Source organism: Callospermophilus lateralis, chromosome 5 (genome assembly GCF_048772815.1).
Source record: "Callospermophilus lateralis isolate mCalLat2 chromosome 5, mCalLat2.hap1, whole genome shotgun sequence".
Taxonomy (NCBI): Eukaryota; Metazoa; Chordata; class Mammalia; order Rodentia; family Sciuridae; genus Callospermophilus; species Callospermophilus lateralis.
In genome coordinates, this window is record NC_135309.1 from 147,160,480 (window position 1) to 147,187,716 (window position 27,237).

Sequence of the window (27,237 nt, forward strand, 5' to 3'; positions counted from 1 at the left end):
GGGTCTGATTAGGATAAAAGAATAGGATAAATCACATGTAATTTTAATAGGAAGTTTGATATAATTATTCACTGTATCAGAGGTTTAGAGTAATGAGGGATTAGTTGTAAAAATTAAAGAGAACTCTGTATAATATGGGTATACCAGTTAAAAGAAGCATCCCCTGCCTCTGGGGTAGAGATGGGGCATTTAAGAGCCTCTGGGATTGAAATCAGATCTTTTCTGAGAAGACATGACAGTGGCTCACAGAACGAAGGGAAATGGCTGTGGTGTGGTGATGGCAGAATTTGCCAACAATCATCAGAGTCTGCTAGAGCACTGCCTGAGTGAAGTCTGGGGAAGCTATTAGGTCCTGCTGAATACTGTGCACATCAGAAGCCTGATGGTGCTGCAGCTCAATACTAGAAAAGCCATGTGCAATACAGAAGCTTGCCAAGAGAAGCACACTGGACTCTGGAAGGAAACTCCCTTCTCTTACAGCATCTTTGCAGCTCCTTCTACTGATAAAATTAGCATCATGCCAACTGGCAAAGTAAAAAGGGCCAAAAAAATCCATGTTTGTAGAGCAGGTAGTGATGAGTGAATTTGGAGCTGAGACACAATAGATGGACAATTGGAAAATTGGTCAAACATATAATTTTATATCTTTGGACAAATTTAAATGTAATGCCAATAAGTTACCTCCTAAGATGGTACATTTAAATTTGTAATCCTGGTTAGAATTTTGCTAAGGACCTTATTCTTTCCCAGTATTTTCGAAAGGATGCCATGAAGCCACAGGAGCTTTTCTTTTTTGGAAATCCTGGGCAGTAGCTCCAACCTTTGCTTTTCTAGGTTCCTTTCTCCTGGGCATCTGGTTTGAAACTTCAGATCCTTGTGTGCCTTGACATGCTGATCTTAGTCCTTATAGTGAAGTGCCTTGTACAAACATTCTAATCTTGGAGCCCACTCTAATCTTTCTTTGAATTGTCTTTGCCATTGAAACCAGTACTTTGAATCATTACCTTAAGAATTGCTTTTTGTTTTTTAGTGTCAGTGGACTTTATTTATTTATATGCAATGCTGAGAACTGGAACCCAGTGCCTCACATGCTAGGCAAGTATTCTAGTAGAGCCACAACCCTATCCCTTAAGAATAACTTTAAATTTTTTTTTTTTAAGTTATAGATGGACACATAGCTGTATTTAATTTATTTATTTGTATGTGGTGCTGAGGATTGAAACCAGTGCCTTACAATGCTAGGCAAGCACTCTACCACTGAGCCACAATCCCATCCCCAAGAATGGCTTTTTTGAAGAATAAATATTTCAAAAGCTACTAACTATATTTTCAGTGGTCAGTATAAATTTGGGGTAGCTGTTTATAGCTAGTGGTGGCTGTGCAGAAAAACGGTTTCATTGATTAGTATCTGATTTGAATTTTGGAACCAGCTAGGAAGAATAATTTTATTGAGGTCTGATCAGATAAACATGAATTTTAGTTTTCTCTATATGTTCTGTTTCTAACAGAAAAATTTGTCACCAGTTAATAATTTAAAAAAATCCATTGATTCCTCAGCTTAGGAATTAAAAATTTAGAAAGTAAATGCAAATAAATTCACCTAAAATTTTGTTAAAATTATTCTTACTTTATTTTGAGATTGATTTATTATTAGTATAAACAAACTTAACTAATTTTTAATTTTTTTTGCAGTGGATGGGGCATTGAACCCAGTGGTGCTTAATCACTGAGCCACATCTCCAACCCTTTCTTTTTTTTAATTTTTTTAATATTTATTTTTTAGGTGTAGTTGGACACAAATACCTTTATTTAATTTACGTATATATGGTGCTGAGGATCGAACCCAAGGCCTTGTACATGCTAGGCGAGTGCTCTACCACTGAGCTACACCCCAACCCTTCTCCAACCCTTTTTTATATTTTATTTAGAGACAGGGTCTCCTTGAATTGCTTAGGGACTCCATATGTTGCTCAGGCTGGCTTTGAATTTGCAATTCTCTTGCCTCAGCTTCTTAAGCTGCTGGGATTACAGGCATGTGCCACTGTACCTGGCCCTTAATTTTTAATTTTTGCTAAGACCAACATTTACAAAGAAAGTTATGATGACAGCTTTAAAAAATGTCTTTTTTTATTTTTCGGGGGAGAATTTTATATTTGGGGCTTGATTATTCTGTTAATTCTCCACAGAATTCTTTGGCTTTTTGTGTTAAATATGTTAGCATTTTATTGCTGTGATAGGAAAGTCAACTTAAAAAGAAGAAAGGTTTATATTGGCTCAGGGTTTCAGAGTTTTCAATCCATGGTCACTTGGCCCTATCACTATAGTGGGAAGGGAGAGGGATATGAGAGAGAGAGAGAAAGAGAGAGAAAGAAAAGAAAGAATAAGAACACTGGTAGGTAGCATCATTGCCCAAATGAATTTTTTATAGATTTCATTAGACTTTCTTTTGTTTTGGAGAACATTTTGCTTTACTTAATATTTCACTTTTCATCTATATTGTGAGGTGTAGTAAGGATTTTAAAAAAAAAACTTTTTTTTTTTTTTAGACAGTAGAGTTTTTTTGTTTTTGTTTTTTTGGGGGGCAGGGTATTGGGGATTGAACTCAGGGCACTCAACCACTGAGCCACATCCCCAGCCCTGTTTTGTACATTATGTAAGACAGGGTCTCACTGAGTTGCTGAGGACCTCACTGTTGCTGAAAGCTGGTTTTGAACTCAGTGATCTTTCTGCCTCAGCCTCCCTAGCTGCTCAGATTACATGCGTGCACCACCGCACCCAACCAGTAGAGTGTATTTTGATATATTACACATACACAGAGTATAATTTATTCTAATTAGGATTTAATTCTTGTGATTGTACATGATGTGAAGTTTTGCCTCATGTATTCCTATATAAACATAGGAAAGTTGGGGGGATGGAAGTAGGAAAGATAGTGGAATTAATCTGATATAACTTTCCTATGTTTCATATATGAATACACAACCAGTAAGTATCTTCTGTTGATGAAACTAGTTTATATTTATTTTACATTGTCTAAAGATGCACTCTACTGTTCAGTGTACCAGGCATTGGCCACGTGTGGCTATGTAAATTTAAATAAACTTAAATAGTTGTTACATTCGTTTATTCTCTATTGCCATAACAAAATGCCTGAAGGCTGTGTACTTTATGGTTGTAGTTTATTGTGCTTTGCTTATTACACTGCACAGATACTGTGCTTTTTTACATATTGAAGGTTTGAGGTCACCCTATGTTGAGGAAGTCTGTTGGCACCTTTTTTCAGCAGCCTGTGCTCACTTCATGTATGTCACATTCTAGTAATTCTTGAAATGCTTCAAACATTTCCATTTTTATTCTTATCTGTTGTGGTGATCTGTGATCAATGGCCTTTGATATTACAATTATATTTGTTTGAGTGCTCTAAGAAATATTACTGTATAAGACAATAAACCTGGTGGATAAAAGTGTTCTTATTGCTCTACCAACTGGCTCTTCTACTGAGGCTTCCCTGTTCTCTGAGGCATTGCAATATTGAAATTAGGCCAATTAATAAATGTTCAAGTAAAAGGAAAAGTTGTAAGTATCTTACTTTAAATCAAAAGCTAGAAATTATTAAGGCAAATTAAAAACTGAGATAGGCTGAAAGCTAGGCCTCTTGCCCCAAGTAGCCAATTATAAATACAAAGGAACAGTTCTTGCAGGAAATTAAATGTGCTACTTTCGTGATCATGCAATGCAATAACTTTTTTTTTTTTTTTTTTGGCCTCTGAGGGTAGATTTTGACTTAACTCTTACCCCCCCAATATATTTTACTTCAAACTATACATACTCCTACTTCATTGAGTAGGACTAACTACAGGTTGAATATTCCTTATCTGAAATTCCTGGGACACAGTGTTTTAGATTTCTGATTTTTTACACTTTTGAATATTTTCATATGCTTATTGAAATATCTTGGCTCTGGGACCCAGGACTGAACATAAAGTTAATTTATATTATGATCATGGCTGGCAGAGTAATAAGTTAATATGTCTCTAAAGGGTCCTACTGATAGGCTGGCCTTGGGCTTTTGAAAAAGCGTAATAGTTGTGACTCTATACACTCTAATGATTCACCGTGTCTTCCGTATTCTCTTTCTTTGAGACTTTGAATGTGTAATAATTGGTAAGGAAGCAGACATCAGTCTAAGCAAAGCAAATATGTACAAAGAGGAAAAACAGAAAAAGTGTGAGTAACTCTGGAATTAAAACTATGAGGCAGCAGAAAATTTAAATAAACAGAGTGGGAGGAACAGAGGGAATTAACTGGAAGTAACAGAAGCAGTGGAAGCAGAGGCAGAATATTTGAGATGTATAATGGTAAAGCAGAGTTGGGAGCAGTAGCTACTAAAGGGTAATTGCTGGAGTTACTCTTTGGGCCATCAGAGCAGTTGTTATATTACTAAAATTGCTGAATGAAGAAGAGTTCTTTGTGAGGCTGGGTTGAGCAGCTCTTTTGATTATTCCGTATTCCTGGTGATGTCATTTGATCTTCAACCCCTGAGTAAATAAGTGATCTCTAAGGTAAATTAACTTTTTCTCTGTGGTTTGTTCCCTGACAGAGCCATAACCCCAATACTAATAGACATTTATTTCTGGTCTTTTTGGTGCTTATTAATATTTGGCCATGTTTATGTTTCCTGTTTGATAATATACATTGTTCTGCTTGAATGTTTCTGGTTAAATTATTCTTCAATAAATAAAATTTTACCTTGTATAGTATAAAATCTCAGATTAATTTAGTAATGGGTAGAATTTTTCACATATTTCTTAAAAATAATTATTCATATTTGAGCATCAAAAAATTTTAAGCCATAAAACGTATTACATGTACTTTACTTTCTTAGTTTACCTTGAGAACTTTCTAGTCTTGAGGATTAAATTGTACTGAAAAATATGAAAGTTTCCTCATTGGATGTCCTTTCTGTTGGATTGAGGGCCTTAAGGTAAAATTGCCTCAGATGTCTCTCCTATTTATATTTTTAAAGTTAAAACATGACATTTAGAAAATATATTGATCTAATGTCATAGCTTAATGACTAATCATAAAATGAACACATCCCTATAATTGCTACTCAGTTCAAACACATAGTTTATATCAGCAGCAGACACTTATTTCCCAGATAATACTTCTGCCCTGTTTATCCTGACTCCTTAACAAAGCTATAGATTACTTTAGTTTGCGTTTGAATGTTACTTAAAATGGAGAAATGCAGCCCATTCTTGTCTGACTTCTTTAACTTGATTATATTTGTAATATTTATCCATATTGTATATGGCAGAAATTTGTTTTTATTTTAATTGCTACACTGTGTTCCACTCTATAAATATACATCTACTTACTGTTTTCTGCTGACTTTTGAATTGTTTCCAGTTTAGTGCTACTATGACTAGTTTTGTTGTGAATACTCTCCTGTATATCTTTTGGAACACATATTTGCATTTCTACTAGTATATATTTATAGGGAAGTGCTAGGTCATAGGTTGTGCATGTATTCTACTTTAGTAGGTGCTTTCTAACAGATTTTGAAAGTGATTATAGTAGTTTACTCTCCTGCCCATAATCAACAAAAGTTAACCTATATTCTTGCTAACACTTTGTATTGTTAAAACTTTCTAAATTTTAGTCCTTTTGGTAGGTACATAATGGTATCTCATTCTATTCTTATTTTGAGTTTTCCTGATGAAAAATTGGATTAGGCAAGTTTTTAGAATATGACAAGTTATTTGGATAGTCTTTGTTCAATATTTAAATATTTTGACCATTTTTTCTATCTTTTTTTTACCATTTTATGAGTCTTTTTATGAGTTTTTAATTTTTTTGACTTATTTAGAGGTTTTTTTATTAGTTATTTTATGATTTTTTTCTATTTTTTATGATTTTATGAGTTTTTTGTTTTAATTTTCATTGTGAATCTGAGGACTTTTATCATTTGACTAATAGGCACATCTTCACTCTCAACCAGTAACTTGTTATGTCAATATCTTTTCAGAAATGTAAGTTCCTACTTTTGATGAAGTTAAAATTTGTAATCCTTTCTGATTAGAGTTTTTTTTGTGCTGTGTTTAAGAAAATATTTTCTTAATCCAATGCCATTGATCTTATCTTCTAGAAGTTTAATTATATTACCTTTAAAAATAATAATGAAGGCATACATTGTATTTGAAATTGATTTTTATGTTTGGTATAAAAGAGGGACTAATATTTGTTTATTTTAGTTATATAGTTATTCAATTATTCTAACATCATTTAGCTGAAAAGAGTTTTTCTCATCACCTTTGTCATAAATCAAGTGGTATTTTTCTTGTCATATTGCACTAGCAAGGACCCCTTTGATATGTTGAATAAAAGTAGTGAAAATAAATCCTTTTCTTTTGTTTCTGATGTTATTGGAAGGCAAGCTTTTGACCTGTCAACATTAAGGGAGATTTTTGTTATAGTTTTTTTTAATGATAATCTATCAGATTAATAATATTCCCTTTTCTTCCCAATTTGTCAGGATATTTTAAAACTTTGCACATGGACGTTCAAAATTTTAAATAAAAATGTTTTCCATGCACTATTTTATCATTCTTGAGGGCTTGGCTTGATAAGTTTTGATATTTGCACCATTCAAAATAAGAGAAAGAACATATTCATCATTCCAGAAAATTCTCTTGATCCCCTTTTCAATTCATGTTCTTCTTCCTCATAAAGGGAAGTATTTTTTTTCCCCCTCTCTTTCTGGGAATTGAACCTAGGGCCTCATGCATGCTAGGTGAGCACTCTACCTCTGAGCTATATCCCTAGCCCTCTTTATTTTATTTTAAAATAGAGTCTTGCTAAGTTGCCCCTGCTGGCCTACAATTTGTGATCCTATCTCAACCCCCCCACGAAGCTGGGATTAAAGGTGTGTGCCACCATGCTTGGCACTTTTTGGCTTTTATTGATACAGTACTTTCCTTTATTTGACTTTATATAGTTGGAATTATGTATTTTGTATATTTTTATTTCATTCAATTAAATATTTGAGATTCATTTGTGTCATAGCATGTATTTTCATTGCCTGAATATGCCATATGTATAAATTACATACACAATGTATAAAATATACAAATTGGATATTGTTTCCAGTTTTGAGCTATAATAAGACTGCTTTGAACATTTTTTTCTTGTATAAGCCTTTTTGTGATTTATGAATATACCTAGAAATAGACCTAGTGGATCATAGGATAGATGCATGTTTAACTGTATATGGAACTGCTAAATAGTTCTCCAGCATGGAGACTGGGTAGGCTGGGATCCAGGATATAGTTGGTATAATTTTTCTTGGGCTGGAAGAGTTTAATTTTTACCACTTTAATTGAAGAGGAAGAAAAGAGGAGTTCAGGGACAGATGAGTATATAACATTAATGGGAGGAAGTCAATTTATTTCTTCTGGAAAAGAGGCAGATGATTCAAGAGCTGATAGAGGACAATTGGTTGGGTTGAATGTAAGGTAAGTCCAGAAGGTTGTAATAGATTGCTGTGGTGAGTGGGAAAGGGAAACTAACTTAATATCCAGTGTGTGTTGACGGTCTATTTGAGGTTGTTATTCCTGATTTGTAGAATTATCACTTTGTACAGTTGTATAGCCTTTTTCTTGTGGCAGTGCTTAGTGTAGCGAAAGTGTAAATACTATGCTCAGTGTCTCACCAGAGTATTTTTTTGTTTTGTTTTGCATAGTCATCAGATCAAGTCATTACAGTACAGTAACACAGGAGACATGATTCTTGTTGTATCTGGAAGCTCACAGGCCAAGGTGATTGATAGAGATGGTTTTGAAGTAATGGAATGTATAAAGGGAGACCAGTATATTGTGGACATGGCCAACACAAAGGTAAGCATTTAACAGAATATTTTAATGAATTCAATTCACACATTTATATTAAAAACTTATTTGAGTTGACCTGTAAAATTCATTACAAAAGTTTGTGTCTTTAAACAACAATGTATTATTTCTCATTATTATATAGATTAATTTATTGGAAGGTTCTTCTTTCTGTAGTGTTGTCTGGATGATCAGATGGCTACAGGGTTCAAGATTGACTCACTTACATGGCTTATAGCTGGAACACTGTCCCATGTCATTTCTCTTTTTCTTTTCCTCTTTACTACTCCCAAACACACCCCTGTTGTGCACTTAGATGCTCTTTTACTCTTGTTCTCAATTTTACTCTTGCTGTCACTCTCTATTTTTCACTTGTCTAGTTCAGGCCTTTTCACAGTGGGGTTTGAGGTATTGATGGCTGGTTTCTATGAAGAATGAACACGGAAACTGTAGATTTCTTAATGTCTGGCTTTAGGTTTTCATATCATAGAACCAGCCCAAATTTGGAGGAAGGAAAGGGAGACTTTGCTATATGATGGGTGAATGACAAGATCAGACTGGAAAATATCACGTGGGATGGAGATACTGATGCAGCCAACGGTTGGCAACACAGCTATTATGTATGATCTAGGTTTTAAGATGAGAAGAAAGAGAGTCTCATTAGCCTTTTTTGATAAAGATTTTAAATAGGATAATGATATCTTAAAAATAATGTACAAATATCAGTCAACTATAGTTACAATTAATGCTATACAACTTATTGTGTGAAACAACAGTTGTTTATTCTTGCTAATGTGTCTTTGGATTGACTGGGTTGGGCTGCATGCTGCAGATGAAGTTTAGGTCTGTTCCATGCACCTTGGTTCTTCCTTAGACCAGTGGATTACTATATAATAGTGAAGTTCTCAGTGATGGCACAAACACAGGGAAATCACCAACTTTGGAAGTACATTTCAAGCCTTTGCTTATATCATATCCTCTAACATTCCACCAGCTGAAGAAAACCCCATGGTTGTGGCTAATTTCAATAGACTGGAGAAATTTGCCCAAGTATATAATGAGAAGAACTGTATTATGTGAAAAAGGGTATAGATGTTGGAAGCGATTGTAGATTGGGAATAGTAGTGTCGTCTACCACAGAGGGTGTGGTTGATGCACAATTTTGAGTCTTCATTTTCATTCTTACTTTTACTCTTTTTCCCCCTTCCTGCATACTACTTACTTTCAATACACTAATTTTCATGGCTTGTGCCTAAATCAAGATCTTGTATGAGATTGGATTGTCTCGTATACATATGTGTACATATGTATATCTGTGTGTATACACACACACACACACACACACACAGAGGATTGAATTCAGGGGTTATTTACCACTCAGATATGTTTCCATCCATTTTCATTTTTTATTCTGAGACCAGGTCTTGCAACTTAAATTGTCCAGGCTAGCCTCAAACTTGAGCTCCTCCTGCCTCAACCTCCTGACTTGCTGGGATTATAGGCTTGTGCCACTATGCCCAGCTGTGGATTCCATATTTGTAAAATTGCCTACTTGGTCCTTTTACCTCTGAATCAATGCTCATGACACTTTCATAGTCACTTATGGATATATGCTTGCACAGAATGGCACAAAATTTGAGTTTGAAGAAGATGACACTCATTTTGTTTCAGCTCTCATACTGTAATCAAGTATTCTTTTTATGCCTGCTTCATGTCATGCTTTCATTTTCTTGCTTATTATTGGTGATTTTGCTACCAAGCATACTGCTGAAGTGCTGTAGTACTGTCTTATGTTTTCAAGTGCAAGGAGTATGTGATGTTTCTTATAGAGAAAATACATGTATTAGTGAACGTTCACTTAGGCATAAACTATAGTGCCCTTGACTGTGAGTTCAATATTAATGAATCAACAATATATATTAAGTCAGGTGTCCTTAAAATTTGTAGTTATGGTAGACAATCCTTCTAAGAAAGTATGAGAAAGGGGATTTTTTTTTTTTTTGCCAGTCTCTAAATTCTTCTTAATTATTTTAGCTACCCTGGCTTTTTATGTTATAAAAAGGCTTTAAATTTTACTTAAGAAAGTTTCAAGAAGAAAAGAATCTGATTGGTCCTGTATCTGACTCTTTTTGCCTTCTCAGACTTATACCAAAAATCTAGGTAGAAATACAGGAAAGCAAAAAATATAAGTTATGGGGTTAGGGATGTGGCTCAAGCGGTAGCGCGCTCGCCTGGCATGCGTGCGGCCCAGGTTCGATCCTCAGCACCACATACAAAACAAAGATGTTGTGTCTGCCGATAACTAAAAAAAAAATAAATATTAAAGAATTCTCTCTCTCTCTCCCTCTCTCTTTAAAAAAACAAAGGACTAGATCTTTAAAAAAAAATATATAAGTTATTTGCCAATATATAAAAAACTACTATATAGTGTAATTTATATATTGTAACTTACCCATGCTGCCAATATTATCTGTGTTTTAATTTCAAACTCATGGTTTATTTTTCTTTCTACATTTCACAGAAGCAAATGTAATTAATTGACTGCTTATCTAGGAAATGTTACAGATATCTTAATAATAGTCATTGGTTTGAGTGATGGGTTTTAGTAATGCAAATAGTATTATTTGAAAATAGACAATTTCATATTGTACTTTAAAAACAAACTTTTAAGCCTCTTTTCTGATTCTAAGAGAAATTAGTAATTTGAAGTTTTACTGGAAAATCCAATGAATAGAATGTTAAAGATTTTAGATATTTGATCTATCATGATAAATATTATATAATTTAAATGAAACAGGCTTTTGTAATTATATTGTCAAATTTTTGTATTCTTAGGACTTGTTTCTCTAAAATTCTTTAAATCATTTATGTTTATGAATATGTAAATATGTGTTTATATTTTAAGAGTATTGTATGAGTACAGAACTACTTTTTGCTGTTAGATACTATAACAGTGCATTATAGTTACACTTTTTACAAATAAAATGTAATGGATATCTAATAGTAATTCCTGTTGAATATAGAAAATATGAAAAATAGAAAATAAGAGAAATTATTCATAATTTCACTTAAATATAATCACCATTAAAATTTAAGTTTCTATGTCTTTTATTTCTATTTTTTCTATGAAAGATGTTTTTGGCTCACATAGAACCTCTGTCACTGATTGCTTGGAGTCATGTTTTTGCATTTTACAGTCTTAGAAATTATGTGCAGATGCCTCAGGAACTATAGAGGAGTGTATGGGAATGAGGTGCAGGGGCCTTCTATTTCAGCCAAAAAATTCCAATTTTTTCTGTCTTATATGTTGGAGTTTTCCATAAGTTTTTCTTTGAAAGTCACATTTTGCTGATGCTGATGGGTTGTGGCTTGGCAGAAGAGTGCTTGCCTAGCACGTGTGAGTCGCTGGGTTCAATCCTCAGCACCACATAAAAATAAATAAATAAAATAAAGGTATTGTGTTCAACTACAACTAAAAAAAAATTTAAAAAATATGAAGACCAATGGTCTGCAGATTATGGAATATATGGTTATTTTTTCTAGGAAAATGGCACATAACTTCTTCAACTTTGAGTGGATAGAAAAGTGGGACAAGAATATGCAGGAATCAACTTATAATCAACCTTTGAACCATTCAAAAGCATTATTTAAAAACTGTATTTATAGTGTCATCTAAAAGTCATTTACCCTAAATCAGAGTTTTTATATATTGCTTCCAGTCAGGAAGTATTTTCCTCTATTACTTCCAACTGTTTGGCACACATTTTGCTTGAAATTCATATGGAACTCTTTGGCCTCAAACTAATAAATTTGTGACTATTAGGTCAGTTATTCCTATAAATCACAACTCCATAACTAATCAACTTTTTAATTAAGTTAAAATCGAAGATATTTTAGTAGGTCACTAGTAAATTAATACTTTTTTTTTTTTAAATGTGTGTGTGTGTGTGCATGTGTGTAATTTTTTTTTTGAGAGAGAGAATTTTTAATATTTATTTTTTAGTTTTTGGCGGACATAACATCTTTGTATGTGGTGCTGAGGATCGAACCTGGGCCGCACGAATGCCAGGCGAGCGCGCTACTGCTTGAGCCACATCCCCAGCCCCGTAAATTAATACTTTAATGGTAATAATCTTATAATCTTATTATTAAGCTTTGGGTTTTTTTTTTGTTTTTTTCCCCCCCAGGTTTTTAATATAACTTTTATGTTTTAAAAGTTTATATGTACCTTGCAGGAAACAGAAGAATACAAGTAAAGAACAAAGTCATCCAGTTATTAGCAGTTTAATTGTATATATCCTTCCAGGGCCAGTGTGTACATATAAAACATCCTATTTTGTGTGAATGAGGTTGTAGTATGTATTGTGGTTTCCCACACATCATGAATATTTGCCAATTCAAAACCCCAAAGTTACATGAATTTTTTTTTTAACTATTTATTTATTTATTTTTAGTTTCGGTGGACACAACATCTTTGTTTGTATGTGGTGCTGAGGATCGAATCTGGGCCGCACACATGCCAGGCGAACATGCTACCACTTGAGCCACATCCCCAGCCCCATGAATGTTTTTGATAAACAAGAATACACTGTACCAACTCAATTTGTTAGAAAATATTGTAATCTGGTATTCTTGGGGAGAAAAATTTCATTGAAGATAGAAATGGCAATAAGTCTCTAGGTGGATGTATTCGCAGAGTTACAACTAAAGTAATGCATTTTCTCTCTTTTTTAAAAAAATATTTATTTTTTGGTTGTAGTTGGACACAATACCTTTATTTTATTTATTTATTTTCATGTGGTGCTGAGGATCGAACCTAGGGTCGTGCATGTGATAGGTGAGCGCTCTACCACTGAGCCACAACCCCAGCCCCCCTCCCCCACAATGCATTCTCTTAATACTCAATTTAGGGGGCTGAAGCTGTGACTCATTGTTAGAGCGCTTGCCTGGCATGTGTGAAGCACTGGATTCAATCCTCAACATCAAAATAAATAAATAAATAAATAAAGTAAAGGTATATTGTGTCCATGTTAAAAGAAATGAAAATAAAAAAATAAAAGACACACAGAGTTTCTTTATAAAAATACTCAATTTAAAATGAGACATAAAACAACAGAGTATACCAAACATAATATTTCTTAGAGAATTCATTATCAGATTTCTATTACTAAACTATGAGCAAGAAAGCAAATTCCCAGTGAATTACAGTATGTCTATAGTATAGCCAGATGATGCACACACATAAATGGCTCACATAAATATGCAAATCCTTGCACTTGCTTCCATCTTTCCCTTTGTGTTTCCTTCTGCCCCTTTGCTGCCAGTTCAATGAACAAGTCCCGATATACACTTCCCAGAGGTATAACAAGTCTATGTCCAAAAATACATCTTTTCTATCGTCTATGTCCAAAAATACATCTTTTCTATCAGTTATACAATATCTACAGGTTGGCTAATTCATTACGTCTACTTTTATGATACATTGTCACCTCAGGACATTAGAAAGCTTAGATATTGTGAAATAAAGTATGAACTTTGTGCACAATAAATACAAGTACTTTACCAGAAATGCACATACAGATTTATATTTATAATGTAAAGCTGTCTTCCAGATATGGAGATACTATTAAGTTTAGTTTTTCAGTTCATCTAGGATTGATATAATTAAGTGTCCTTCTCCAGGATTGTCTCCAACCCCTTTTCACCATCAAGTTCCTCTGTGCTGTTTGTTTCTTAATTAAGAAGACTGAGTAAAGAAAGCAGATTTCAGGGGATGCCAGCAGAAGAAATTCTAAAAGTATGGGAAGAATTTGACATGAGGGGTGTGTACTGCTGGTTTTGAAGACAGAATGAGAACTTTTGAGTGCTGGATTTGGATACATAGCTAAGGATGTTTCTAAGCAGTGTTGAGGGTGTTGTTCACTTTCTTCTTGTTACTTATGAAATATGAGACAAGAAAGATAAACTTAGGGAAGTCTTACTAAAAGGGAATGAAAAGTAGACAGTTTGGTTTACTTTTAGTGTATCCACATGGGTGTGTATAGAGAAAAAAACAGTGTGGCTGTAGAACTCCAGAAAGACCAAAAGATAAGAATAATCATCTACACTATGGTCTTTTCCAAGAAATTAAGGGTGTGTCTCACAGATCTTCCTAACCAAACCAAGTGACTTCTTGGAAACTTAAAGGCATTGCTCCTTAGCCATTTCAACAAGATCTATTGCCAAAGAAGAGACTTTTGCAAATATTTGTGGGCATGGCTTTTGTCTAGTGGAATTCAACTTGAGAAAGATTTTCCTTTGCCAGTTTTTAAGATGGGGAGGAATTCATGTGGCAAGAAATGCATAAGCCTTCTAGAAGCTAAGAACAGTCCCCAGCTGATAGACAGCAATAAAATGAGGATCTCAGTCCTGCAACCACAAGGAATTTGTATTCTGCCAACAACCTGCCAACAACTTGGAAGTAGATTCTCTTCAAAACTTTTCAGAAAGGAATGCTATCCTGCTAACACTATGAATAAATTTGGGGTGTTTTAAGCCCCTAAGTTTATGGTCCTTTGTTACACAGTAATAGTAAACTAACACAGTTTTCCAAAATCAAAAATAGTAAGTAATGATGAAAATCCCTGAAGAGGTAGTAGGGATTGTGACCAAGCATAAGAACAGAGGTTAGTTGTGGGTGGGAGAAGGGATGTTTTCCCAATGGGAACGAAGAAGTAAGGATGGGCATATTTGCTTATAGGTAGTGTCTCCACATTGGGAATGGAAAGTATCACCATCTTCTGGCAGTCCTTTCCTAGTTTAGTGTTGGATCATGAACACTTAGAAAAGCTGTTCATAGTTTTTGAGAGAAAATTTACTAGAAGAATTATGGGACCATTAAGGGCCACAGATTATAAATTTGTAGACAATTAATCTGTATATTCATGTAATATTCTTGAATCCTATTTAGGTTTTAGGGTGTTTGGATTGGGTCAGTGATGTAGGAATTGAAGTTCAACAAAAGGAGATTTAGGATTAAGGTGCAAAAACAGTTGAAGTTTAGGATATTGAAAATACAAAAAGTTCAGGAGCTGGAACATAAATGGTTATGTGGGCCAATAAATGGAATATCTAGAACCTAGAGAATATCTGGTGATCCATAATTCTTAAATCAATAAATACTGAGAGTTCATGATTTCAGAAATCATTTGTGACAATGGCAGAATTAGCCATAGTTAGGGCTGATGAAATATGTTAGAATAGATCATTGAAAGTGAGTAGGTCAAAGATGATGGGATTTATCTTTTTGATGTATTTAAATGGCTATTAAAATTGCTCAGAATTTAGAAGTACTTGGGCTTTAGAGTCTTGATTGATGGAAGGAGATGACTAAGAGTAACGGATTATATAGGGGTAGGCAATTTATGACCTGTGCACCCAATCCAGTCTCCATCTTGTTTTTGTAATTAAAAGTTTTATTACAACATAGCCTTTTTCATTAATTTATCATTGTGTGCCTCCTTTTGTACTCACTTCAGTGGTAGAATTGAGTACTTGCAACCAAGACCAGGTGACCCACAGAACCTAAAATACTTGGTATTTGACTCTTTGGAGAAAAATGTATGCTGGTTCCTGAATCAGTACTATGAACATTAACTCCCCAGTGGAATGTACTCACACAAAAGTTTGCTTATAGTTTCAAGAAGTTTGGCAATTCCTAAAAGCCTGTGAATGGACTCTGCAGAAGAAGATCAAAGTGTAGTCTCTCCTGCATTTCATCTCCTCATAGGAGTTGGCTCTGTTAATTAGCTCACCGTGCCAAAGACATGGATACTTTCATTTTGAGGATCATGGAACCTTACATTATTCTGTGACTGCAAATAGCATTCTAGCCTGAAGCTGTTTTATAACTATTGTCACAAGAGATACATAGTTTAGTATAGCAGCATATGTATTGTGTGTGTAGGAAAGAGTATTGGTCATGGATAAATAATGCCCTCTTTATGCAAAGCAAGGAATATTATGAGAAACAAATAGTCAATTCTTTCTTTGGGACTATTTTCAGTTAGGGCTGTTAAATAAAGGGATTTTTTTTGAAGGGCCTATATTTAAATAAAGAGGGAGAGAGAAAAACTAGTTTATTTTATGAAAAAGTGTTTTAGTCACTAATTATTCTTTAATAGGTGTCACTTTAAATTTTTTTCCACAAATGTTATCCTTGGTACTGAATCTGTTTAGATCCATTTAAGAATCCTTAGTTGAACTTCATTTTGTTATGACTTATTTTGGTCACTGTTTTCACACAGGGCCACTTAACATTCCCACTGCCTTTGTCATGGTCCTATCTTTACAAGCAAGAAACAGCATTCATAGTCTTTTGGATTATTTTTCAATTTAACCTACTATCTGTGTTCTTATTCTTTGTTCTTAATAGTGAAGGTGTCTCTTTATTTTAACATCTTCTGTAATAGGGTTATTTTCTTATAGTTCTCTTAAAAATACTTTTTATATTCCAAGATGCTATTCACCTCTTATCAACAAATTCCAGTAAAAGGTCTGTGTTCTGAGGTTTGCCTTCAGGGTCAGGGTGTTGGGTAGCTATTTGAACAGAGAAAAGAAAGTAAGCTTTGAAGGACCCAATGGAGTAGCAGCCATCTAAAGAGTCCCTGAGTCTGGGAGTAAGAAGAGGGAATTTGGTAAACCAGGAACTGACTGGGAGGTAAGCAGACTGTGCCTCAGATTAAGAGATCAGGCAGGGATGTCAGTGGAGATGGAGTTAAATTAAGCAGAGGAGAGGAATTAAGAGAGTGGAGTAGTGTGCCAGATTGAAAAAGCCAAGGCAGTTTTGGATCTAAGTCCTCAAAGGATGGGCATATCTTGGGTTATTGGGATGCTCTTTTTATTGCAAATCATGAGCTATTTTTCCTGGTCCAAAGTTACTAATTTAGATCAGATACTAGTAATTGAATTTTTTTCTTAAACATTAGCAGATAAATTTATATTTTTGAAAAGAGATTAATATGATCCCTGACAATCCTATAAATTTTAGTGAGCCAATCTTTAATGTATTTCAGAACCTTAGTTGTACCAGATTGAAGTTAATTTAATCCAGTTCTGTATTATTGCCATTTTATTATGTCACATCCAATGGTCATTTCTGAGTTCCTATAATACTTTAACTCTCCAAACATTTGATACAGTTGATTCTTCTCCCCTCCTTGACTTGACTTGACTTCCAATTTACTACTCCCCCCTTCACCATCCTCTCTTGATGGTACTGGGGATTGAATGCAGCGGTGCTCTACCGCTGAGCTCTATCCCCAGCCCTTTTTATTTATTTTTATTTTGAGAAGGATCTTGCCAAGACTGGCTTTGAACTTGAAATCCTCCTGCCTCAGCTTCCTGAGTCACTGGAATTACAGGCATATGCTACTACATCCAGCAATTTGCTGAACTCCCCCTCGTTTTTTTCTCATATCTCATGGAATGCTCCTTTTCATTCTTGGTTTTTGCTTCTCCTTTCTTCTTTCAATTACTAAATATTGGAATTACCCAGGGCTCTATGCTGAGCCCTCTTTAGTATTTTTACTTGCTCCCTGATTGACCTCATCTGGTCACACAGCTTTAAATACTATTTATAGACACTGTTGTTTTACAAATTTATAGTTCCAGCCTTGTCTTTTCACCACTCCAGTATTACCAACTATCAATTTAACAATCTCCTTTAGATGTAAAGTAGGCATTGGAACCTACTTTGTCAAAAAAGGAAATTGTGGGGCTGGAGTTCTAGCTCAGCGGTAGAGTGCTTGCCTCATATATGTGAGGCACTGGGTTTGATTCCTAGCACCACATATAAATAAGCAAATAAAATAATGGTCCATCAACAACTTAAAGAAATAAAAGAAAAAGGTAATTGTGATTTTTTTCCTTTTTAGACCTGTTTATTCTGTAATTGTCTTGATCACAATAAATTACATTCTGTTTGATCAATTGATGAATCCAAAAACTTGAGTTCTACATCTCAACTGTTCTTCCCTCATATCTAAATCACTGGCAAAACATATTCTACCTGCAGTGGTTTATGAATAAAGATGCTAAACAATTGTGTGTAGGTTTTTTTAATGAATGCTTTCAAATCAAGTGGGTGAATACTTAGGAGCCTTATTGCTGATTATGTGATTGTATTTTGTTTAACTTTGTAAGACACAGCCTGGCTGTCTTACAAAGTAGTTACACCATTTTGGATTCCCCCCAGGAATAAATGAGAGTTCCTGTTGCTTTTCAACTTAGCTAGCAATTAATATTGTCAATTTTCTGGAATTCAGCCATTCTAATAAGTGTTTAGTGGATCTCATTGTTTTAAATTGCATTTTCCTAATGATCAGTGGTATTGAGCATTTCTTCATCCTTCTCATCCTTATATTTTTTTTGGTGAAATGTCTATTTAATATTTTTACCCATTTTGGGTAAGAGGGTGTATGTCTTACTAGAGTTTGTTTTTCAGAGTTAAAAAATACATTCTGAATAGAAATCTTTTTTGAATTTGTGCTTTGGAAATATTTCTCCCAGTCTGTGGCTTGTTTGACCATTCATTTTGCAAAGCAAAATTATTTGAATTTTTATTCAGTCTAGTTTATTAATTATTTTCTCCATGGATTTTATTTTTGGTGTTTAACTCTTTACCAAACCTAGTGTCACAAAGATTTTTCTCTAATTTGCCTTTTAGGGGTTGTGTTAGTTAATTCTTCATCATTGTGACCAAAAGATCCAACAAGACCTACTTAGAAGAAGAAAAGTTTATTTTGGCTCATGGTTTCAGAAGTTTAGTTCATGGTTGGCCAGCTGAGCCTGGGTGAGGCAGAACATCATGGAAAAAGGGAATGGAGGAGGAATACTGCTTAGTTCATGACTGCCAGGAAGCAGAGAGAGCTCTGCTCACCTTGGAGAAAATATAAAACCCAAAGGCATACCTGCAGTAACCTACTTCCTCCAGCTTCATTCTATTTTCGTGTAGTTACCATACAGTTAATCCATATCAATGAATCAATACACTGATTAGGTTACACTTCTCACAGTCTAATCATTTCACCTCTGAATATTTATTGTCTCACATGAGCTTTTAGGGGATATCTCATATCTAAACCCTAGCAGGAGTTTTTCTATTTTATGTTTTACATTTAGGGCTATGATTTATTTTGATTTAATATTTGTATATGAGATGAAGAAAGGTGGAAGTTATTTTTCTGTTTTGCATATGAATCACTAATTGTTTTAGTTGAAAAGACTGCTTCCTTTATTGAGTTGACTTTGCATCTTTGTTAAATATTAGTTGATTAAATTTGAGTAGATCTATTTCTGGGTTCTAAATTCTGCTTTTTACAGTGTTTATCCTTTCACTGATATTACCCTCTATGTTACTCCAACTTTTTGGTATTTTTCAAAAATTTGGTAGCATGATTGTTTCAACTTTGTTCTTCTTTTTAAAAATGGCTTTGATTATTTTAATTTCTTTACTTTTTCACACAAATTAGAACTGTATTATTCATATCTACAAAGAATCCTGTTGAAATTATTTGGCATTATTTTGAATATAAAAATCCAATTTAGAGAAAATTGACATCTGCATTGAGTCTTCCAATCTATCAACACAGCATATCTCTCCACTAGTTTAGATTTTTTTTTTCTTTCTTTCAGTTGGGCTTTACACTTTTCAGCATAGAGATCATTAACATATTAAATTTATATCCAAGTATTTCACTTTTCTGTGTTATCATAAATGGTATGTGTGTACTATGTATGCACATATATTTACATATATTTGCTTTCTAATTGTTTTTTGGTGAAATACTATTGATTTTTTTTGTATGTTGACCTTGTGTTCTGAAATCTTACATTAAACTCATCAGTTGAAGACTTTGTAGAATTTTGTACATAGACATTGCATTTTATAGCAAACATATTATCTATTCTTTTATAATCTGACAGCCTTTTATTTCTTTTTCATGCCTTACTGTACTTATTAAGATTTTCAGAATGACATTATGACATTGAGAAGGAATGGTGCTAGTAGACTTCCTTGCCTAAGTTCTGATGTTTGGAGGAAACATTCAGGGGTGTGTATGTGTGTGTATGCGTATGTTTTCCCATCAAATATGTTGTTAGCTGTAGGTTTTTATCTGTACTTATTATGTACTGAATTTTGCGTCCCTACCCCCCTCCAAATTTGTATGTTGATGCCCCAACCCTCAATGTGATAGTATGAGGAGGAGCCTTTGTCAGGTTATAGGTTTAGATGAGATCAACAGGGTAGAACCTGCATGATGGTATTGATATCCTTAAGAAAAGAGGAAAAGACCCCACATCATCAGATGCAAGAGAAGGCGACCATCTTTAAGCCACGAAGAGAGTCCTTACTGAAAACTGAATCTACTGGCACATTGGTCTTGGAGTTACCAACCCCTAGAACTGTGAAAAATAAATGTTTGTTTTCAGCTCAAAGTATATCAAGGATCTATACCTACTAGAAGAAAATGTAGGCCCAACTTTCCATCATGTTGGCTTAGGAACTGAATTCCTCAACAAGAATCCTAAAGTGCAAGAAGTAAAATCAAGAATCAGTAAATGGGATGGTATCAAACGAAAACACTTCTTCACGGCAAAGGAACCAATTAAGAATGTGAAGAATGGAGCTGGGCGTGGTAGCACATGTGTGTAATCCCAGCGGCTAGAAAGACTAAGGCAGGAGGATCACGAGTTGCTTCAGCAACTCATCAAGACCCTGTCTCTAAATAAAATATAAAAAAAAGGGCCGGGAATATGGCTCAGTGATTGAGCACCCCTGGGTTCAATCCTCAGTACCAAAAAAAAAAAAAAAAAAGCGATGAATGGGAGGAAATCTTTGCCACTTGCATCTCAGATAGAGCATTCATTTCTAGGATATATAACAAACTCAAAAAACTTAACACCAAAATAAATAAATAAATAATAACCCAATCAATAAAGGGGCTAAAGAACTGAATAGACACTTGACAGCAGATAACATGAATGGTCAACAAATATATGAAAAAATGTTCAACTTGTCTAGCAATTAGAGAAATGTAAACTAAATACACTGAGATTTTATCTCATTCCAGTCAGAATGGCAATTATCAAGAATATAAGTAACAATAAATGTTGTTGAGGATGTGGGGGAAAAGGTATGTACACTCATAAGTTGCTGGTAGAACTAAAAATTGGTATAACCGCTCTGGAAAGCAGAATGGAGATTCCTCAGAAGACTTGGAATGGAACCACCATTTGACCCAGTTATCTCCCTCCTTGGCTTATACCCAAAGGAATTAAAATCAGCATACTACAGTGTCACAGCTACATTAAAGTTCATAGCAGCTCAGTTGACAATAGTTAAGCTACGAAACAGTCCTACTCATCTGTCAACAGATGGATGAAGAAAATGTGTTATCTATTCACAGTGGAATATTATTCAGCAATAGGGAAGAATGACTTTATGATTTTTGCTGGCAAAATGGATGGATCTGGAGACTATCATGCTAAGCAAAATAAACCAATCCCAAGAAACCAAAGGCCAAGTGTTCTCTCTGATATGTGGATGTTAACAAACAGTAAGGAGGGTGGAGGGAAGAATAGAAGTTTGGTCGGTTAGACAAAGGGGAATGAAGGAAGGGATGGGGAATGGGACTAGGAAAGACAATGGATTGAATCAGACACAACTCTTCTACACCACCAGTGTAACTCCACATCATGTACAACCACAAAAATGGGAATTAGGAAATCAGAACAAGTTATACTCCATGTATGTATAATATGTCAGAATATACTCTACTATCATGTATGTCTAGATAAATAAATCAATAAAATGTTTGTTGTTGCAAGAGCCATGTAGAAACAGGGAATAGTAAATGCAAGGCTGTGTATCAAGGTATTTGCTATATCCTTTTCCATTAATTTATTATTATTATTATTATTATTATTATTATTATTATTAGGTACTACTGGGGATTTAACCCAGGAACTCGCTAGCACTGAGTAATATCCACACCCCTTTTTTATTTTTTATTTTGAGACAGGGTCTCATTAAGTTGCCTAGCTGATTTTGAATTTGAGATCCTCCCACCTCGGTCTCCCTAGTGGCTGAGATTACAGGTGTGCATCATCACACCCATTGTTCATCTTCAATTTTTAAACTATCCATATCTACGCTTCAGGTGAGATTTATGAAAAAGTCTATTTTGGGGCCTTGTTTTAGTTTTTAAGTCTGTAATGACAACCATTGTCTTCTAATTGGTGTTTTTAGACAACTTAATTTTAGTGTAATTATTCATATAGCTGGTTTATTTAGTTCTGCCATTTTATTTTCTGCTTGTCTTTTCTATTATTTGTTCCTAGCTTCATCATTTTTTACTTCTTTCAACATTGTTAAAATTCTGTTTAGCTTGCTGGCTTTTTGTTATGGCTTTTCATAGTTTTTTTTCAAGTGGTGGCTCTAAGAAATGTTATGCATGATTCCCGTCCTCACCATACACAGACAATCATCCTTCAGTATTTCTGGGTAATTGATTCCAAAAACACCCCACACCAAGCTATTCAGATGTAAGGCACTGTACCTAGCAAATGTGTTATGGTTTTGATATGATATACCCCCCCGGAAGCATTTTTCAAAAACAGATTTAGTGGTGGTGTCATTTTATAGTTCTTTCATCTCAGAATGTTCCTATTTCTTTTCTTTTTTCTTTAGTCTGGAAAGGGCATTTTTTGTGCATTTAAATTGAAAGTATTTGCCAGACCTTGTGGCACTTGCCAGTAATCCCAGTGACTGAGGAGGCTGAGACAGGAGGATGGCAGGTTCAGGGCAGCCTGAGTAAGTTAATGAGACCCTCAACAACTTAGTGAATCTCTGTCTCCAAAAAAGAACTGGGAATGTAGCTCTGTGGTTGAATGCCTATGATTTCAATCTCAACAACAACAACAACAACAAAAGCATTATTTGTCTTTTAGTATTTAAAATTTGTCTTAATTCCTTCTGACTTTCATTATTTTTGATGAGTGATCTATAGTAATTAAAATATTGTTTTCCTATATGTAATATGATTTATATTTCTGTCTGTTTATTTTAAGACCTTTATTTTTAACTTTAATAGATTATGATGTGTCTGCAATTTTAAATCTAGAATGGATTGATTAGGTTACATCTCATAATCTAATCATTTCACCTCTGAATATTCCTGCATTAACAGGAGCTTTTATGGGATAGATCATATCAAAACCAGAACACATTTGCTGGGAACAATGGCTTACATCTATAATCTCAGTGGCTTGGGACGCTCAGGCGGGAGGATCACAAGTTTAAAGCAGCCTCAGCAACTTAGTGAGGCCGTAAGCAACTTAGCAAGACCCTGTCTCCAAAAATAACTGTTGTTTCAAAAGTGTTTCCTTTCTCTTTTTGTAGTATGGGTATAAATACTGACTTGAAGTTCTTCTCTGATAATTCCATCATTTTGGTTTTCTTGTGGTGGCATCTTTTTAAAAATTTTTAAAATTTGTTCTAATTAGTTATTTTGTGGTGGCGTCTTTTGTCTGTCTTCTTGAGAGCTGGTTAGGTTGTTCTCATTGTTTGTATGTTTAATTTTGGGTTGTAGCCTTGATATTTTAAATTGTGTTAAGAGATTCTGAGTCCTGTGTCAAACCTCTGCTTGGTACCATTTTTGATTGTTAATCATGATGGTATGAGTGTGCCTGCACATGTGTGTCTGTATGGACAGTCAACCTCATTAGTTTTAGACTTCAGATTCTAATGCGCTGCCTATGAGCTGTTTTTCTTTCTAATGTTGATTTAATTTTTAAAGCCTTTCTTGTTTCTATTCCAGTTGGTCTATATGTGCTAACTAGGGATCATTCTTTTTTTTTTTTGGTCCTGTGTATTGAACTTAGAGGCACTCGACCACTGAGCCACATCCTCAGCCCTATTTTGTATTTTATTTAGAGACAGAGTCTCACTGAGTTATTTAAGGCCTTGCTAGGTTGCTGAAACTGGCTTTGAACACTCGATCCTTCTGTCTCAGTCTCTTGAGTGACTGGGATTACAGGCATGCGCCACCACGCCCGGCCCAGGGATCATTGTTTATATTCAGGTTTCACTGGAATTCAGGTTTCCCTGCAATCTTTATAACTATTTCTGCAGAGCACACATTGTGTATAGATATTATGTATTTTGTCTCCTTTAATTTGAGAAGACTTCTCTGCCTTTTTTGGTGTTTTCTTATCTTGACCTTTTGGAAGACTAAGTCAGTTATTTTATAGAATATGGAATTTGGTTTTACCTGGTTTTCATCTTATAATTGGGTCTGCTTTTGCATTTTTAGAAGAACTGTCACAGAAATAATATTGTGTCCTTATTTCTTCATATAAGGAAGTACATGATATTAGTTTGTGTCAATATTAGTGATGTTAACCTGGATCGCTTGTTTAAGGTGGTGTCTAGCAGGATTCTTTGCTATAAAGCTATTTCTTCTTTGTAATTATCGAGTAATTTTCATAAAGATTTTGAAGCCAAATAAATGTCCTGTTCATTTTCAGACTTTCCTCCACTAGTTTTAGCATTCCTTGATGATTCTTGCCTGAGGTGGTTATTACTGTGATGATTATAAAATAATTATCTTTCTAACTCTGTCATTCATTTTATGTTTATTGGGTAGCATTCCACTGTAAGGAAGAGTTTTTTCTTCTGTTTGTTTACTTATTCATTATATTAGTATGTATTCAAGGGTTCTTACTTTAGTCAATGGTTTATAATCTTTTACTATCTTCATGTATTTTGATGTCCCAGCTCTTTCTGACTTAGCCAGTGAAAGCCCATTTAACCTGTATTTTTTCTTTTTTTCATATATCTCCATCACTTCTGCAGTGCTTTCTTATTTTTTGACACAATAACATATTCCATGTTCCTCTGTTTCCTATTTATATTTGATCATGAATATGTAGAATTTTTAACATCCTTTAACAAATAGCAAATCCTGGCCCTATAAGTAGTAATTTCTCCAGGTTCCTTTTATTACGGAATGATTTTTTAAATCCAGGATTTCTGTGCTAGTTTTGCTAGAGTGTATTGTTTTTAGTCATTTTCAGTATATAGAGCTCAAGAATAACAGATACACACAACTGTATTTATTCAAATCTACTTATTAAAAATCAAGAATTCATATCGTCCCTAATTTCAAACATATACCATACAATCATGAGAAACCTTACTCACATTATCCTCAACGTATTTGTTCATTGGCTTAATTCTTTGCTATTTTGAAAGCAGTTTCATCATTGTTAATGCATACCATTACAGAAAAGAAACAAATGTGCTAACTGGAATTCACTGTTTATTTACAATCCTTTGGGTCTCAGACGGAGACTATTTTCTAGGTTTGTCGGGCTACTATACATAACTACCACAAACACGGTAATTTTAATAAATAAGAAATCTGTACTTTTTAAGTTCTGTAGTGCAGAAGTCAGAAATCAAGGTATTCGCCGGGTCACACTTCCTCCAGTGATTCTTAATGGGGAGGGGAGTTCGTTTCTTCTTTCAGCTTCTGTTGACTCCAGATGTTTCTTGGCTTATGGGTACATAACTGCAGTCTCTGCTTTACATAGTGTTCTTTTTGTGTCTTTTCTTCTCTTTCCTATAAGGATATACATCATTGGATTTAGATAATTCACCTAGAGATTCCTACTTATGTCTGAAGATACTTTTTCCAAAAGAGGTTACATTCACAAGTTCCGTGGACTAGGATATGGACATATCTTTTTTGTGGCCACCATTCAGCTCACTACAGGGTATATAGTTACTATCTTCTGTTTAGTCTTTTGATGTATGTTTTGCTTATCTGAAATATAGTAAAATTCATTTTTTCTTTTTATGTTAAATTTTAGGGTTCCCCATCTATATTTGATCATGAATATGTAGAATTTTTAACATCCTTTAACAAATAGCAAATGAATAAAGAGTTACAAATCATGCTAGCTATTATTAAGGAAATGGACAGGTGTTTGGGAAAGAACAATGAGATGCACCATGTTTACTTAAATTGAGAGCCAGGAAATACTTATTTGAACCACTGACCTGTAAACTGAGATTGGAAGAATGAGAAGGAACTATCAGGAGAAAGGGGTAAATAAAAGTTCTAGTAGATGGAAAAGCATGTATTTGATATGGGAAAAGAGGGCAGTGGGTGGTACTTTTTGGGCAGGAATGGACACAAAATAAGTGAATTTGCAAGGAAACCAGGGGCTAGGAAATGTAATTTGTTTAAACTGTAGAGATTAAAAAACCAGCAAAGGTTACAGGCAGAAGAGTGTCATGTTTATAGTTATATTTTTAAAGGATTGTACTGATTGCTATGTGAAACAGAATGTTAAGGTAAAAGTAGAGAGAGTAGTAGTAACAAATCTATCTGTTCCAGTATATAATAACTGATTTAGAACCATGAGATAATGTTGAGTCATAGACAAATGATAGTGGTGAAAAAGAGAAAAGTGGATAGATTTGAGACACATTTTGGATAGAATTGGCAAGACTAGCTTTTGGATTGAATCCAGTTGGGTAGAAAATTTTAGAATTAGGGTTATGGAAGTATTCAAAGTTGACTTCCAAGTTTTTTGCTTGAGAACCTGGAAAAAAAATTGGAAATGATTTAGACAATAAGAATCAAGATCTCCTTATTATGTTTGAGATGCTTTTGTTATGCAGGTGGAAATGTCAAGTAGATGCTTGGATATGCAGGTCTTAATTGGGAAATGGGATTTTAAACTTTCTAATGGTCCCTGTGGGCATTACTTTAATTTTATGCCTTCCTATTGCAGGCCAAGATTCTCTACCTTTGTGGTATCTCCCCATTTATACCCTGTAAACTTGAGCAGAATGGCAGGACTTGGCCAAATACAATTTGAGGCATTGAGCAACATGGACTAGAGATGATCTCTACGCCCACATATTATTCTAATTCATTCTTTCTAGTACCTTTATTTTTCCTGTAGACCACTTTTAATATATAATTTTGCTGTTTTAAGCATAGTTTTATTTTGGACATTGTCAGAGTAAGAGACACTGCCACTATTACACTAAAAAGTATTAGGCTTTTTTGTGTCCCATCTGAACCTGAGTTAACCATAGGACACCATTCTAGTGAATTTTGTTCCCTGGGACTGGTAGGGGTGGGTATGTGTATGTGTATGTTTTATTTTTATACAATATTTAATCTGTACTCTGTGGTTGATTTGGAGTATCTATCAATTTTTATTCCAACTTCATAATTCTAGTATTTTTATATTCTATATATTTTGTAGAATTAATTTTCCAAAATCA

At 34.3% G+C, this 27,237-nt stretch overlaps 1 protein-coding gene across 1 annotated transcript in view; it reads left to right on the forward strand.

Annotated features, from left to right (window-relative positions):
* The window catches only part of Wdr70 (WD repeat domain 70), a 299,382-nt gene that overhangs the window by 78,393 nt on the left and 193,752 nt on the right, over window positions 1-27,237 (forward strand). The window contains exon 8 of the mRNA XM_076857389.2: window positions 7,745-7,898. Within this exon, the coding sequence (XP_076713504.2) occupies window positions 7,745-7,898 (154 nt within the window). The remainder of the gene's footprint in view (window positions 1-7,744; window positions 7,899-27,237) is intronic.